The 17,197-nt window shown below is 42.8% G+C and overlaps 1 protein-coding gene across 1 annotated transcript in view; it reads right to left on the minus strand.

Annotated features, from left to right (window-relative positions):
• The window catches only part of LGR4 (leucine rich repeat containing G protein-coupled receptor 4), a 170,482-nt gene that overhangs the window by 55,450 nt on the left and 97,835 nt on the right, over positions 1-17,197 (minus strand). Inside the window, exon 3 of the mRNA XM_054972319.1 lies at positions 3,380-3,451. Within this exon, the coding sequence (XP_054828294.1) occupies positions 3,380-3,451 (72 nt within the window). The remainder of the gene's footprint in view (positions 1-3,379; positions 3,452-17,197) is intronic.

A 17,197-nucleotide genomic window follows, 5' to 3' on the forward strand; every position in this document is an offset into this window, starting at 1 on the left:
TCAAACTACCCTGCTGCTTACAGACTTATTGAAAACCAAGGGGAAAGACCCTAGTGGAACCAAGTCAAGCACTAAGTTGGCATGGACGGAGGAGCATCAAAAAGTTTTTGAGGAGTTAAAGACTCTGATTACATTTGAACCCATCCTCCACCATCCAGACAAGGGCCACAAATTTGTAATACAGGTGGATGCCAGTGACGTTGCCATGGGGGGAAGGGGTCTTCCTGCAAGAGGGGGAGGACAGGAAAATGCGCCCCTGTGCTTACATGTCAAAAATTTTTTCGGAGACTGGGTAGTCTGGGACAAAGAAGCAGCAACAGTTAAATTAGCCCTCTGCACTTGGAGGCATTGGTTAGAGGGGGCCAAAGTGCCTTTTGAAGTGTGGACTGATCATAGAAACCTGGAAGTGTTGCAAAAGCCTCATAAACTAGGAGCAAGCAGCTATGCTGGGCAGAGTTTTTCTCCTGCTTTAATGTTGTATTCAAACATTTCCCTGGGAAGTCCAATTTCCTGGCTGATGCTCTGTCTTACCTCCCCCAACATGACAGTCAAAGTGAGGAGGTGGTGGATACAATGTTCTCTCCTGCAGCTGGCAGGGGCTGTTGTCACCAGGAGCCAAGCTCAAAGTGCGGATCACCCTCCCTCATCCCCCTCAGAGTGGAAGGAAAGAGTTAAAGCTGAATTGGGGAAGGAAGAGGAAAGGGAGCCGCTGGAGCCACTAGAGAGGGGAGAGAATGGCTGCTAGTATAGGAGCGGAAAAATGTACATCCCGCAAGGGTTGCGAAGTGTTAAAAAACTGTCACGATGCCAAACTGGCCAGGCATTTTGGCTACCTAAAAACGTTGAACTTGGTGCAATGACAGTTTTGGTGGCCAAAAATGAGGAAAGATGTATCACACTATGTAGCTACCTGCCAAGTTTTCTTGATGGGGAAACGGGGGCGGGGGAGGGGGCATGGATTCCTACAACCCTTAGAAGCACACACACACACTCCCACGACCATGGTCAGTGATATCTATGAACTTTATCATGGACATCCCCCCCAGTAAAGGAAAAACGGTGATATGGGTAATGGTGGACCTAGCCCATTTCATCCTGTGCACCAAGTTACCCACAGCTAAGAAACCAGCCATGTTATTCATGCAGCGTGTAGTAAGGCTCCATTCATTTCTTGATAAGATAATTTCAGATCAGGGCCCACAATTTGTTGCCAAATTCTGGAGAGAACGAACGGAGGTGACTGGCATTACCCAGGGATTGTCATCTGTGCACCATCCAGACACAGATGGGCAATCAGAAAGAATTAATCAGATTTTGGAGCAATTTTTAAGATGTTACATCAATTACCAGCAGGATGATTGGACTGAGTATCTTACCTTTGCTGAGTATTGCTATAACAACAGCATCCACAACTCTACAGAAGCCTCCTCCTTTAAAATCACCCAAGGGTTTGAGGGCAAAGCACTGCCCTTCGTTAAAGACATTTCTCCAGAGAAAGAGAAAGGTGGGGGGGACCTTAGTAGCTGGTGGAAGGCAATAATAGAGCAATGGGAGGTGATTAAGAGGACTCTCGAGAAAGCCAAAGAGGATTATAAAAAACAGGCAGACAGAAAATGTTCTCCCCAATGGGATCTAAAACCTGGAAACCAAGTGTGTGTCAACAAAAAACCTAAGAGGAGAACAACTGAGCAAGAGGCTCAGATGGAAATTTGTTGGACCATTTAAAATATTAGAAGTGATTAATGGAGTAGCTATCAAACTAGAACTACCAAAGAATCTAAGGCATGTACATCCTGTTTTCCATTGTAGCCTCTTGAAGAAAGCTCCGGATCCGGACCAGTGGCACCCAGACCAGGGAGTCCCGCCCCCCGATGGTGGACGGACAGCCTCACCATGAAGTTGCAGCAATTTTGGACTCAAAATGGAAAAGGGGACATTTGTTTTACCTCATTCGGTGGAAGCACTCCAACCAGAGTCAACAAGAATGGGCCAAATGGAGGGATGTAAGGACTGATAGACTAGACAAGGCCTTTCATAGGCAGTATCCAGAGAAGCTGAGAAAGAATTGATTTTGGGGGTGGCAGAATGTCAGGCAGGCCTGTGACCTGCCTGCTATACTCAGTGATTTCTTTTACTGTGGGGGATGGGGGAACAGATTGTAGGTCTGCTGTTCTCTTACTATTTTCTCTGCTGTTGCTGTTCTGCACTCAGCTGTCTTATCTCAATGCGCTTGGAAACCAGCCGAATGACCTTGGTGCCTGCCCCTCTTTTCCTTTCAGCTTTCCTGCGAGAAACTGTATGCTAAGACTAATGAGCTTCTGCTTGAAAAAGGAGGAGGAGAAAGGAAGGCATAACTAGCCCACTGGGCCTTCCCCTGGTATTCCTGGCAATTACTTTGTACTGTGCTCTAATGGTGGTAATCTCTTAATAAAGACCTTTAACTCATCCAGACTGGTCTGATGAAGTGAAGCTGTGTAGGAGAATCCCCTAGCAGAACCTGACATTAATTCAATGCAATCTGACCACCACAACTAGTGAGATTTTAAAAAGTTCATATATTCCTTGAACCATACATTACCCTTCTCTCTGTAGTTATCCCATTCCAAGAATCCAAATCAAAAGGATTTTTTTTAAAGGGACAGGAGGTAAGTTCTGTTGTCACTCTAGGGAGTTGCACACTGATCCAAAAGCTATAGTGTGCAATCCAAAGATCTGAGGCACACACAGAAAATTCCTCTGTGTAATAGATGTTGAGACAGAACCATGTTGAGGCTGATCTGTACAGTAAACTCTTTGTGACCAGTGAACTGCCATACGAGTGTGGTAATGTTTAGTTTGCCATGAGAAATGCTGGTGGGACATGATTTTGGAGAGGCATGAGCAGAGGCTGGCTGGGAAATAAAAATGGTCCCGGAGCATTATTTCACCTCAGTGCTGACAGCACTATTGGGGGAGGGGGTGGCTCTGCCTAATCCTGGTGGCCAGTGGTCCACCAGGAACTTTCCCTGTAAGTTAAATAGCCAGTCAGCTCCTGGGCATGGCAAAAAAACAATCACAAGAACTATACGGGCTACTGCACATTGAATGTTTGCACACTGAGCAGCTCTCATTACATTCCAATTCAAATTGATACCACAATGCTTTATGCACAGCCTTTGGATCACGCATCTGAATTTCAACTAAATGCAGCAATAAGCATTTAAACACAACTGCAGCTAAATTCTACCTTTCCTAAAAGAGTAATTATCTATGGAAAGCATTTATAATAATAGTTAATAAAGTTTTTTAATCTTACTAAGAACAGACCAAAACCCCCATTTTTCAATCTGACTGGGCAGGAAAGTACTACCCAATGAAGCTCTGAAATGTGATTACTTACAGAACTTTGAGTTCCTTCAACCCAGACAAGGCCTTTGGATGAATAAACGCAAGGTCATTGCCAGCTAGTCGTCTGGAAAAGATTGTAACAACAGTAATAATGGACTGTAAAAATAAAGCATATTTCCAATTGTCTAATAGATTATATCATCAGTAGATCAAAAAGTTGAAGCAATTGACATGATCCAAATGAAAGTTTATGACATTTATGCTTCATATTTATTAGCGCTCACATGTTGCTAAGAAATGAACCAGGTTATCACAGTCTACATTTGCAAGCAAAGTTTAAACTACAAGCATCAAAACACATACGCATTAGGAGCTGTAACTGCCTAATTCCACACTAGATACACAACCTGAAATTCATGGTGTCCACAACTTTGCTCCCTGATTTCACATCTACTCCTGTATGAAGGCAGCTCACATTATACCTGAAAAGGTGCCTCCTTTTTTAAAATGTCATAACGTCCACGGCAGATTATTCACTTTTCCATTCCAACAACTATTTTAACTACTAGGGGGATTTCTTATCTTTTTCTGCTATGTAACTCCACTGCCTCATTCTTTTTCCAATATACTTGGGAAATTGCTGTGAATATAGGTGGCACTATATTTGAACATTATGCAAGTGACCTCAATTTTTGTAACACTTAGAACTATATCTGCATAACAGCTATTGCTTTCAGTAATACTGAGTATGCCTAAATATGAACTGCAAGGAAACTGGATATAAAATGGATATAAAAGACATTTCCAAGCAGGAAAGGCACACTGTCCTTCCACACCCAACTACCAGGACAGAAACAGCTTTGAAATGGAGTTACCATTTATCTTTTCCATGTACTCTGTTCAAACACTTATTTACTGTAAGTCATTGTTATGTGGCCTAACTTCAGTCAACTGCTAATGCTTTTGACACTTGATATTGTATTAAGCAAGAGATAAGAAAATTCTGAACACCTGGTAATCTGTAACTGCCAACAAGAAGAGCTCCTTTTCGTTAGTTGCCTCTTTGTTTGATTTCATACCTTAGCTATGATATGAAGATGTCAGTATGGATTACAGAATACATTAGAAAAAGATACAATGGGAATGTATATACAAAACAAGTTTTCAAAACAGAAAAAAAATTATGTTACAAGCATGTGAAGTGACAGTAAGGATACAAAAACCTAGGCTTCCAGACTAATCCCAGTGGTTGCAAAATTAGTTACCCTAAACCCCATATGAGGACAGGATGGAACTACGGCTACTTTATTTAATGCTGATCAACAACATAACTTATTTATACAAATCACTGTAAGTTTCCTTAATTTGGTTAGTTTTTGAGGCTCATTGTCTATCAGCATACTGTGTTCAGGCAAACCAACCATGGCTCATGCCTCATGGGCTTTGCTTTTCACTCTGTGTATCTTAAAAATGCTGAGAAAGTTTTGTATCACTATTCTCCCTGTGCCAGTTGAAAGTGGAATTAAATGAGGCTGGCTGGTCTCAAGGGAGTCCCCTCACCAAATACCTCAAGACAGTCATCTACAAGAAATTGTCTTGGGAAACCTCCCTAACACTTAGGAGGTTTAAGGATGCTTGTCAATTTAATCTACAATTTAAACAACAAATCCGTATTTCACTTGCTAAGAGCCCCAACTTGAACCTAAACCCAACCAAATAGCCAGGCTGAACGATTCAATCCCATGCCCACTTTGCAAACGGTGCAAAACAGATGTATTGGTGCAAAACAGGTTAAAAGGCCAGGTTTGTATCAAGATTCCCAAAATGGCTTGGCCAAGAAGCAGCCACCTAATTCTACGCAGTCCTCCTCAAAAGGTAGAAGGCTGAACAGCCTTTGTGGCAAAATCCTTAAAAGAGGAGGGGAGAGGAGGGCATAAGCACTTAAATAGTGTCCCTTGCCATTATTCCTCTGGCTATCTGGCAAAAAGCTACCCTATTACTACCTTCATTTTGATATAGGGGCAGGTAAAAACATTCCCCATACTAGGCTCAGGTGAGAATCACTACTGTACTCGTGAATTCTTTTAAGATTTCCTAGACATTTGTCAAGAATACAGGGGGAGGGAGTACCTTAAACGAAACAATAATGAACATAATAAAATTTTTACATATAGTATTTGTCAGACATAATGCATAACTTTGATATCAGGAAAATAATCATATCACTCTGAAGGAGGTCTAAACTATAAATTTAACATTGTGATTGCTCCTCCCCATCTTCCAACCTAAATTCAAACTATTTTGCAGACACTGTTTTTGTGGTAGAATTACAATGTACCATATCATGGCTATAACTTACTTCGTGGATTTTCCCATTTTTGTTACATTGAGATTTATTAAATGAAAGGTAAAACAGTTTAAGCACAACAAACAAATAGCTGTTTGTGGATGTCTCCAAGTATCTCCTGAGTTATATTATAGTATATGTAAAGCAGAAAAATAAGTTGAGAAATTTTCCATTATTTTATTTTCACTATTGGTAAGCTGCAGAACTGCAGCCCAAGCTCTGCTCACGACCTGAGTTCAATCCTGGCGGAAGCTGGGTTCAGGTAGTCCACTATCAAACAAAAGGAAGCTCCCTTAGCAACAACCTGAGTAATCAAAGTGGAAACCCACAACTAAGGGATACAGTCAGTCACGTTCTGAAATTCTAGTGTATTAAAGTGGTGCAGTGCAATGAATAAATAACAATACTGTTATAGGCATATCAAATCACATAAACAAACAGTGTGCAATAAACAGCTCAACATCGGCCAATTCAGAATCAAGTTCACATTAAAGTTCAAAGCAGAGATGAAACGTGAACAGCAAACCAGAGAAGCTGTGAGGACCCCTCGTTCCTGTTCACGGTAAGTTCTTAGATAGATGTACTCTTCTCATTTTCTTTCAACAGGTGGAACAAGGAGATGGAACACTCTGCAGGACCGAGACCCGACAAGGAACCGGTCATCAACAACGCTTGTTTCCAGACTGCATCAGGGGCCAACAGACCTCCTCACCAAACATCTCTGAGAACTGCAAATGTATAAGAATTTCTAATAAAACAACGTATCAGCTTGCTATGTCACAAAGTTATACATTAAAGGTGTTATACATTGAGAAAAGCTCACCACTACTGCCGCTGTTACAAACTTCAGCGGCAGTCCGTCACACCTCTTCTAGTTGGCCATGCGCAAAGATTAGCCCAACAAACTGACACTTATAAGACGCTCCCTGTGTAAATGTCCCTTATAAGGGACATTTACACAGGGAAAAACCTTAAAGGGCCATACAAGAAGCAGAAGCCCAGAAGCCGGTTGACCAGTTCCTTGTCGGGTATCGGTCCTGCAGAGTGTTCCAACTCCTTGTTCCACCTGTTGAAAGAAAATGAGAAGAGTACATCTATCTAAGAACTTACCTTGAACAGGAACGAGGGGTCCTCATAGCTTCTCTGGTTTGCTGTTCACGTTTCATCTCTGCTTTGAACTTTGATATGAACTTGATTGCACCATTGGATAATTCTGAATTGGCCGATGTTGAGCTGTTTATTGCACACTGTTTGTTTATGTGATTTGATATGCCTGTAACAGTATTGTTATTTATTCATTGCACTGCGCCACTTTAATACACTAGAATTTCAGAACGTGACTGACTGTATCCCTTAGTTGTGGGTTTCCACTTTGATTACTCGGGTTCAGGTAGTCGGCTCAAGGTTGACTGAGCCTTCCATCCTTCTAAGGCCTGTAAAATGAGTACCCAGTTTCCTGGGGGTAAAGTGTAGATGACTGGGGAAAACAATGGCAAACCACCCCGTAAAAAGTCTGCCATGAAATCGTCGTGATTCGACGTCTCCCATGGGTCAGTAATGACTCGATGCTTGCACAGGTGACTACCTTTACCTTTTTACCTATTGACAACATAACAATGTCCACTTACTCTATGTTACTATAATTTCAAGTAATAATATATGCACATCACATGAATCACAAAACCCTGAACAACAGATAGGTAAAAAGCTGATTTGCCTTGACAACAATACTCAGCATGTGCACCCCACACACATTTATAGTTTTTACTAGAAACAAAGCCCGTTGTGGGGAAAAATACAACGGGCTCTAGAAAGGGGAGAGCAGGCAGGCAGGCATTCCCTCCTCCTCGGTCACTGATCCAGGCCAGCGAAGGAGTGGGGTGGGCATTGCCACCTGCTCCACACCTGATCTCAGCAACATGAAGGGGTGGCAGGCTTTGCTACCTGCTGCACGTCTCATACAGGCCAGGTAAAGGGGGAAGGCATTGCCACTTGCTCCACTCCTGTTCCCAGCCAGGTGAAGGGGAAATGGGCATTGCCTTCTGCTCTGTGCCTGATTATGGCTAGGTGAAGGGGGGCAGGATTTGCTGCTTGCTCCGAGCCTGATCCTAGCTGGGTGAAGGGGGGTGGGCATTACCACCTGTTCCTTGCCGGGTGAAGGGAGGAGTGAGCACTACCTTCTGCTCCTTGCCTGATCCCAACGGGTGGGCATTTTCACCTGCTCCACTTCTTGTGGAGCACTACCTAACTGGAGAGCCAGTTTTGTGTAGTGGTTAAGAGTGAAAGACTCTAATCTGGAGAACCGGGTTTGATTCCTCACTCCTCTACTTGAAGCCAGCTGAGTGACCTTGGGCTAGTCATGGCACTCTGGAGCTCTCTCAACCCCACCCACCTCACAGGGTGTTTTGTTGTGGGGATAATAGTAACATACTTTGTAAACTGCTCTGAGTGGGTGTGAAGTCATCCTGAAGGGTGGTATATAATTTGAATGTTGTTGTTGTTGTTGTTGTTGTTGTTGTCCAGGTTGGGTGAATGGAAGAAGGGAATTGCTTCCTACGCTGCGCCTGAACCCCCCCCCCCCCAGGTGAAGGCACTGGGCAGGCATTGGCACCTACTCCACTCCTGATCCCAGCTGGGTGAAGGGGTGGGCATTGCTACCTGCTCTGCTCCTAATACCAGCTGGGTTAAGGCAGAGAGTGGGCATAGCCACCTGCTCCGCTCCTGATCCCAGCTGGGTGGAGGGGGGGCATTGCCACCTGCTCTGCTTCTGATCCCAACGTAAGAGAGTATCACGAGTAGATATAAGCCCAAAGAAATATCGTGAAACCTAACTAACAAAAATGACAATGATATACAAATATATGCCACAATCACTTATAATGTATCAAATATAACAACTTAGTAGCTGTTGTCTGCTAAATAATAACGAACCGCACAGAAACCGTTCAGCAGTGTCACAATTTTGCAGTACATTGATTTGTTGGAAGAGGTCACAGGAAAGTGCTATGTGCAATGCCTATAAATACTAATTCCTAAGACCTATACAATAATCCTCTTAAAGTGCGAAGTGCTAAGGCAAAGAATAATTCATTCAAGCACACTGTGCTTCACAAATAATTAGTCCATTAACAAACTTCTAAGGCGCTGCCGAAGACGCTGGAAAGGGAAGGAGTGATCCAACCATGAACAAGCCATCGACGGATGGACCGGTTCCTGAAAAAGCCGTTTCGGATCTTCTTCAAAGATGACTAGACGGTATCACAAAGGGTGCTGGTATTTTTCTTAATTATTTCTTGATAATATAACAAATCCATATATACATCAGCCCCACTCCTTCACAACAGTCAAATACATGAAGTGCTTCTGATCCCAGCTGGGTGAAGGGGGCGGGAATTGCCACCTGCTCCACTCCTAATACCAGCTGGGTTAAGGTGGAGAGTAGGCATATTTACCTGCTCTGCTCCTGATCCCAGCTGTGTGAAGGGGGGGGCATTGCCACCTTCTCCGCTCCTAATATCAACTGGGTTAAGGTGGGGGGCCAGCACTGCCACCTGCTCCGCTCCTAATAAAAGCTGGGTTAAGGCAGAGAGTGGGCATTGCCACCTGCTCTGCTCCTGATCCCAGCTGGCTGAAGGGGGGTGGGTATTTCCACCTGCTCTGCTCCTAATATCAGCTGGGTTAATGTATGGGACAGGCATTGCTACCTGCTCCACTCCTATCACCAGCTGGTTTAAGGCAGGGGGTGGACATTGCCACCAGCTCTGCTCCTAATACCAGCTGCCTGAAGGGGGTGGGCATTGCCATTTGCTATAGTACTAATACCAGCTGGGTTAAGGTGGTGGTGGATATTACCACCTGTTCCACTCCTAATACAAGCTGGCTGAAGGGGGGGTGGGCATTGCCACCTTCACTCCTAATATTATCTGGGTTAAGGTGGGGGTGGGCATTGCCACCTGCTCCACACCTAATACCAGCCGGGTTAAGGCACGGGGAGGGCATTGCCACTTGCTCTGTTCCTGTTCCCTGCCTGGGCTTTCTACCACAGCATGTTTTCTGGAGTGATATGGTATGTTACCCAGGCTTTCCACTGCAGCAGCACCTTCTGGTGGTGTACCAGGGTATAAAGTGAGTCGTCTGAAACATGCTTACTCAATTATATAGTAAGATAAGCCAAATGATAAACACAAGGCTCCCCTACTATCATACGGTGGAACCAAAATGCCCATGCTTCTCAAACTAAAGTTTTTCCTGGCAGTCAAACCTGATGCATCTACTTGCTACTGGTTCTAACACATCATAAACACTGGTAGATTCCCAGTCTCAGCTAGGGCTTCACATTAGAGATTCATTGGCCATGAAGCCTACTGTTTCTACCTGTGCCCTGCTTCTCTTCCATAGAAGCTGATCAGTATCAGCCAGCAATTTAAGAGTTTATAAGGTTCCCAGAAGTTTTAGGGTTAAGTGAATCATAGAGAGGATCTTGTTATGTTCAGAAGGGCAGGGAGGCAGCTCAGTAGTAGGGTAGTTGTATAAAGAACCAGGGTAAGGAAATGGATTCAAGCACATATGCAAGACAATTGAGAATTCTGTATTGGGGGAAAGGAACTCAAGATTTGAAGTTTTGTTTCCAGTAATGTATCCAAAGAAGAGCTCTCATATTATATATCTAATTCTGAAGTAGCCCTGATGCATGAGGATGATCATATCTGAAGATCAGGGCTACTTGAGATCACATCACAGGCTTCTACAACCTTGCGGGAAAGCTTCCCTCCCCACGTTGCTGAAAATCTTAAAACAGAAAAAAACAAAATGGAGGGAATCCCTCCCCCCCCAAATAATTTACCTGCCCTCTGCATGTGTGCAGTCCTTCAGTTGCCACTGAGCAGCCCCACAGGAACCATGTAACTGCTGGGTGCTCGAAACAACCTAGCCTAAATAAAACCCAGCTGGGTCAAAAGAGATGCACCACCAGATGAGTGGGGCCTGTCCTGTCCTACCCCTGGTGCAGTGGTAATCCACCTTAGACCCAGGTGGCAGCGTGGCCATGTGCTGCCCCAGGCTCTGTTGGCTATATGCCACCCTAGGTCCTGGTTTGTGGGCAGTGCCCCATACCACACCTGGCTACCCACGCCAGGATCACTAAGCAACAGATAAGGAACACAGAGGAAAGGGTCTTTGGGAGGAAAGAGGGAAGGAAGGGACCAAAGATGAAGGGTCCCTTCATCTTCTTCTTTGGCCCTTGTCCCTCCCACAGAACCTTCCCCTTTGCACATCCTCCAAAACACCTTTTCCCCTCCCTCCCAAAAAGCTTTCCCTATTGCATTCCCTCCAACACACCCTTCCCCTTTCCCCCCTCACTCCCTTGGCCCTCAGCAAACACCATTCCTCTTTGGTCCCCCCTCCTTCTGAAAGACTCTTCCCATTTGGAAAGAGTTGCAAGAGGGAAAAAGGTGGCAAAGGGGAAGGCTCTCTGCGAGGAAGAGTGGCCAGAAACAATTTTCACGGGGGGGGGGGGTGAAATTAAGAAGGCAGAGATAGAGTGATACAATGTTAGTTATGAAAACACAGAGAGAGAGAGAGTCTTGAATGCATAGTATAGTGCAGGGTATAATTTAAGAAAATTAAATCCTCACACACATACAAAATCCAGATTATTTTTGTAACTATCATTTTAAATGCTATAAAGCAAATCCCATTACATGATTCAGTGAAAAGGAGCATGTTTTGAACTTAGATTGATCAGGTGTTATCATTTAAGCAAACTTCTAGAAGATTTTGAAGCTGAATTGCTTTTAAAACAAGTTAAGCAGAACAGTTCCAGGCAATATCACTATGCACAGCTTAGTGCATGATGGAAACGAGAACCTATGTAAAAGAAAAGGCTTGTATGACTTTAGACAAGGAACATACAGCCTACCTCAGGGCTACCGCTGTTTATTCAGTTCAGCTCACTAAAACCAACTAACATAAAACTGCCATCCAGTACATTTCCGTTTTGCTTCAAACTGGCACTATTCCAGGAAACAGGATACAACTGGCCAAATGCGCAAAGGCTCTTCTAGTCAATTTGCCAAACATATAATCCTTATAACAGTAGCCTCTGAAAGGAGGCCTCCTCATTAGGGGACTTCACTTAGGCCTTCCAGCAGAATAAAACGCACACATATAACAGCATTCTAAAAGTGATCAATTATGCTACAGCACAATGCAGCAGTTTCCATGTGGTCAAGTTCACTTCTAAACCAGCCACACAATAAAGGCTTCTGAACAAGTCAAATGGCATTTTTTTCATCTTTACTTTTCTGTTATCTTATTTTTCTTCTTATTCAAAATAATTTTATTGTATCAAAGAAAAGCAAACATATGTTGTTTCCTAGAACTTCAGTGAAACGGTAGAGTGGCAATTTTAATTCATTTTAGTTATTGTGGTAGTTCAGACTTGGCCTCCAGGGCTTTAGTCTTCCGTATATCAAAGAAACTGATGTTATAAATATATTTTTTCCTTCACAATAGTAGCTCTTCATTATCCTGGAGCACACAGAGCCATGAACTTTTCTATAAGAGTTTAGAATGAAGGGTTTAAGGGTTTGAATATTTTTTTTTTAGCAAATATCCAAATTTGGGTGTGTGGGGGGGGGGGTACAAATCATAGAAAACCAGAGTGAAGCTGACCTGAGGCCTCTAGAGACAGTGCACAGCTCCTTAAATATTTATAGTCAACACCAGGGGGAATTACAAATTCTCTTGATTTGTTTCTGAATACTTCTAAAGCTGTACACATAGGCAACAACAAATAGGCTCCTTTCCTTTAAAACATTTCAAAGCATTTGTGAAAAGGCCAATTTATATGTTATTCAAGACTATATGGAAGCTGGTTGAGAAAGCTTCCACAACTACTGCATTATACTGAGAGCACAATGTGTAAAGTGAACTGAACGGTTGTCAGGAACCTTCAGGCCACCAATAGTGGCTGTCAGGAATTGCAGGTATCAACCATCCTTGTTAATTAAGCACATTAAACAAAATATTTGAAGCGTCTCTTGGTAACACTACCACCACAAATATATTTAAGTTCCGGTGTGAGTTCTGTTGACTGTCATCCCTTTTGAAGGCACGTTTTTGGTGCAATCTCTTCTCTTTGCCTCTCAGCTGTACTATTGTTCAATATTTCTCTATCACTATCTGCATGTGGCACCTGTCTTATTCCCTCCAGCCAATCTCCCAGCTGGTTGCTGGCATACCTCTTATCAGAGTCTGTGCTCTCATTGGCTGCCTTTGTTGTTCTCCTGAGGTAATTTCAGTTCCTTCTCAATACTCAGCCGCTAACAAATTACACCCAGTATGATCAATGATTTACTGGCTACACTACTGTTGCTTCGTGCCAAATCCTATTGTTATCCAAATAACAACAACAACATTTGATTTATATACTGCCCTTCAGGACAACTTAATGACCACTCAGAGAAGTTAGCAAAGTGTGTTATTATTATCCTCATGACAATCACCCTGTAAGGTGGGTAAAGCTGAGAGAGCTCCAAGAAGCTGTGACTAACCCAAGGTCACTCAGCTGGCTTCAAGCAGAGGAGTGGGGAAGAAAATCTGGTTCTCCAGATTACAGTCCAGTGGCTGGCCATTTCCACATGCTGTTAAAGAGACGGTCTACTTACTGAAGGCTAGTGTTTTTTTTCACAGATTCCAGAAGCCTCCAATTTCAAAGCGGAAGCAGGCCGTTTATCTTGCGTCTGATCAGAGTCCTTGACCCGGCACAGGAAAGAGCGGGAAATCCCCGTCTCAGAAAAGATGCTGATTAGACGCAAGACAAACTGCCTGCTTCCGCTTTGAAAGGCATCTGAGGCATCTGGAATCTGTGAAAAAAAACGCCAGCCTTCAGTAAGTAGACCATCTCTTTAACAGCATGTGGAAACGGCCGCTCTTAACCACTATACCAAATTAGTAGGCTTCTTGTGAATTGGGGGAATTAGCATACAAGGAGAAGCAGCGAGAGAGGATAACTAAGCGAGATTCCTTCACCTGTATATAAGAGGATCGTTCCTCTAGAGAACATTTAACAAAAGAAGCGGATGTTCAAGAAAAAAGCAAGCACAGAAAATCACACACAGCATATACAGAGAGCTAACTAGAAAACAAGCAGGAAAATGGAGAGGAGTACAGGGTCAGGTGATATTTAGCAATCTGGAAGGTAGGAGACGTCCGTGAGATAGTTGCTTTGAGTGACCAGTGCTTCACAGCAGGAAGAAAGATAATCAGACATATGTGCCAAAGGTAAGTGTTGGATCCAAGAACATGCACACACAACTATGGTAGAAGGTAGCCCAATTATACTGTGGAATGTACCCTTGGGCAGGATGGTGTCTTCTGCCCAAAACCAGTAACTTAATGGCTGTCTCCAGAGGTGAGACAATAAAACTCAGGAAGTTTTGATTAAACTTTCCTGGATGTTACTAAAGGTAGAAGGGTGCTTGATGACCCACAATAACTGGACAGGTGGAGCTTATCAGATCCCTGAATAGCCAATGTCTGCTTCTGGTAAATATGCTTGGCTTAGGGTATCAGCCAACCCTACGTCTCTACCTCAGTAGTAATTAATCTGTATACAGATACATCATCATGTGCTGTAGCCATTTTGGTGCACTTACAGGGCAATCCTAAACAGAGTTACTCCAGTCTAAGCACATTAATTTCAATGGGCTTAGACTGGAGTAACTTTTCTTAGGATTGCACCGTTTTATTAAGGGCTTCTATATATTTTCTAGAGGTTTATGGTCTGTGTGTATATCTACCTTGCATGCATACGTATACTGATGAAATTCTCCATTCCAAAAAGAACTGTGAGTAGATCTTTTTCAATTTGAGCATATCCTTCTGTTTCTGACAAGGCCCTGCTTTCAAATGCGACCTGCTTCCCTCTATGTAACACTGAAGTGCCTTGACCTGTCTCTGCTGCATCACACTGCAGCATCAGCGATTCTTCTGCGTTATAATACTTCAAAATAGGGACAATAGTAATATCTCCTTTACCTTTTGGAAACCTCTTTGTGTTGGCTCCCATATTGCTTTGCAATGTGTTAGCTGTTTCAGATTACTCTGAGAGGTGTTTACCTAATATAACTAGGAAGTTTGTAATTCCCAGAAACCTTTGGACTCCCTTGACATCTTGAGGTCTAGGCATATTTCAAGTAGCTCTCACTTTTTCTGGGTCAATTTTCAGCCTTTTAAGATCGATAAATGTCCAATGCATGGGACTTCCATGATCCTTACTTTGAGTTTTTCCCAATTCAATTTTATACTGTTTTCTGTGCACCTCTTAAAAATGCTATTAGTTTGCAGTCATGATCCTGCCTCACCTTCTCCCATTATCAGCACATCATCAGCAATTGTTCTAATTCTTGTCAGCTCTTCCAAAGCCTAAGCCAGTCTGTTCTGAAATACTTCAGGAACAGGACCGATGACCATGGCATCCTCAGCTAGTCGTATCTTTCAAAAGATCTGGCAAATGTCAAATAACTGGATTCTTCATCCAGTTGAAAATGATGGAACCCTTACACTACAAACCAAAAAAAGGTGTGTATTTGACAAATCCAGTAGGATGTTATCAATAGAGGGTAAAGGAAAGTGGCTTCTTTTAAGCACTTTGATCAAGGACTTTGGATCTATGCATATCCTTAATTTATCAGATGGTTGCCTCATCACACCATACACTTATCCACTCCATGCTTTTCTCAACTGGTTGTATGATTCCCCGCTTCTGTAAACTAAGTCATTCCTCCTTCAGTGTGTGTACCAGAGCTACTGTGGTACTTTTCGGTAACTTAACAGGCTTCATGGTGGTGTCAATTTCTATTTTATAAAGACCCTCAAGTTGTCCATCTCCCTTGAACACATCACTAAATTCCCTTCATATCTCTTCTAGACTTCATGTTCCTTGTTCTTCTGAATACTCTATCACTCCACTATCCACTTTCAATATATTGAGACGTTGTACCTTTATCAGATTCATAGGTTGCACAGCTGTACTGCCTAACAATGGGGTTGCTGTATGATCACGTGCAACCACAAACTCCAATCTGTATTTCTGCCCTGTTCTTTGGTTAGTAACTTTAAGTTTACATTTTCTCACTTATAGTGTGATTATACATTGTTAACATCTGGTTGGTTTCTTCTAGGGGAATGCTATGATCCACTAGGTACCTTGGGATAATGTTGCAACTGGTACCACAATCTTATTGGAGATGTATCCTCTTATCCCTCATTACCATGGCTGCATACACATGGTTCTGGTGCCTTGCAGGGTTTCCTGTACTGCATTTATCACTTGATCTGCTACCCAGAAAAGGTCTCCACATTCAGTATCTCTTCATGTTCACTCTATGAACTCTAGATTTGGGCTTGTTCTGTTTAGAGAGAGACACTTGGAAGTCAAGTAGTTACATTCGTCACATTTATGGCATTTTTCCCCATAAGGTGGGCATCTCCCCTTTTTGTTTTGGGTATTTTTACCCCCACAGTATTTACAATGCTCAGCGGCTTTCACTAGTGTTCTTGTGTTTAGTTTCCCTATTTGTGTTTAGTTTCTCCATTTCTCTCTGTTGGACTTTATGTACTAACTCCATCATCTGTCCCTCCAAGACTCTGGTCCTGTCTTTGGAGAACTTGGCAGCTCCAAACTTTAACGTCAAATCAGTTTTCCTCAGTAAACTCTCTCAACCTTGTATGTCGACAATTCCATACACCACCTTGTCTCTTCTCAGTGAGTCTTTAATATCTCCAGAGTTGCAGCTGATAGTAAGTATTTTCAGATTTGTGCAATACTTGTCAATGCCTTCCCCCATTGCTTCATTCTCGGTTAAAAAAATGTGCCTTTCTACTATTTTTACTGTTTCATTTTGTTTCTAGTGTTTCATTCTTTGTGAGGTTGCAGTGGGCATCAAAACAGGCCAATACTGTAATCAGATTACACTATGCATGGCTACTTAAAGGTCAACAACCATAATTGGCAACAATTAAACATGGGTTTTTTTTTATTAAATCACCTCTTCCTACAAAGGAAAAAAATCACTCTACATTCTAATTTCCAGCGGACAGTTTCAATAATCCCAGGGTCCTTCACCTTTTTGAGCCTGCAGGCACCTTTCGAATTCTGACTCAGAGTGGTGAGCACAACCACAAAATGGCTGCCACAGGAGCCAGGGCCAACCACAAAATGGCTACCACCGGGGGCAGAGCCTGCCACAAAATGTCAAGGAATGAAGTGACACATAACTCTAACAGTAATTCTTCTGCATTTCAGACAGAAGCTCTCTTTAAGAGGATGCTTTTCAAAATGAACATATTGTTTAAAAATATTTTCTTTCATACACACACAGTAATGCAGTGAAGATTTTCATGCTGTGGCTTCAACTAATACAGAAACGATTTCTTAAAAATCTGCACAGCCAATCAGATCTCCAATGGCCAATCAGAAGTCCTGGTAGGTAAAAGCTCCTTTTGGGTTCAGCAGCTTTC

The sequence above is a fragment of the Eublepharis macularius genome, chromosome 2 (assembly GCF_028583425.1).
Source record: "Eublepharis macularius isolate TG4126 chromosome 2, MPM_Emac_v1.0, whole genome shotgun sequence".
Taxonomy (NCBI): Eukaryota; Metazoa; Chordata; class Lepidosauria; order Squamata; family Eublepharidae; genus Eublepharis; species Eublepharis macularius.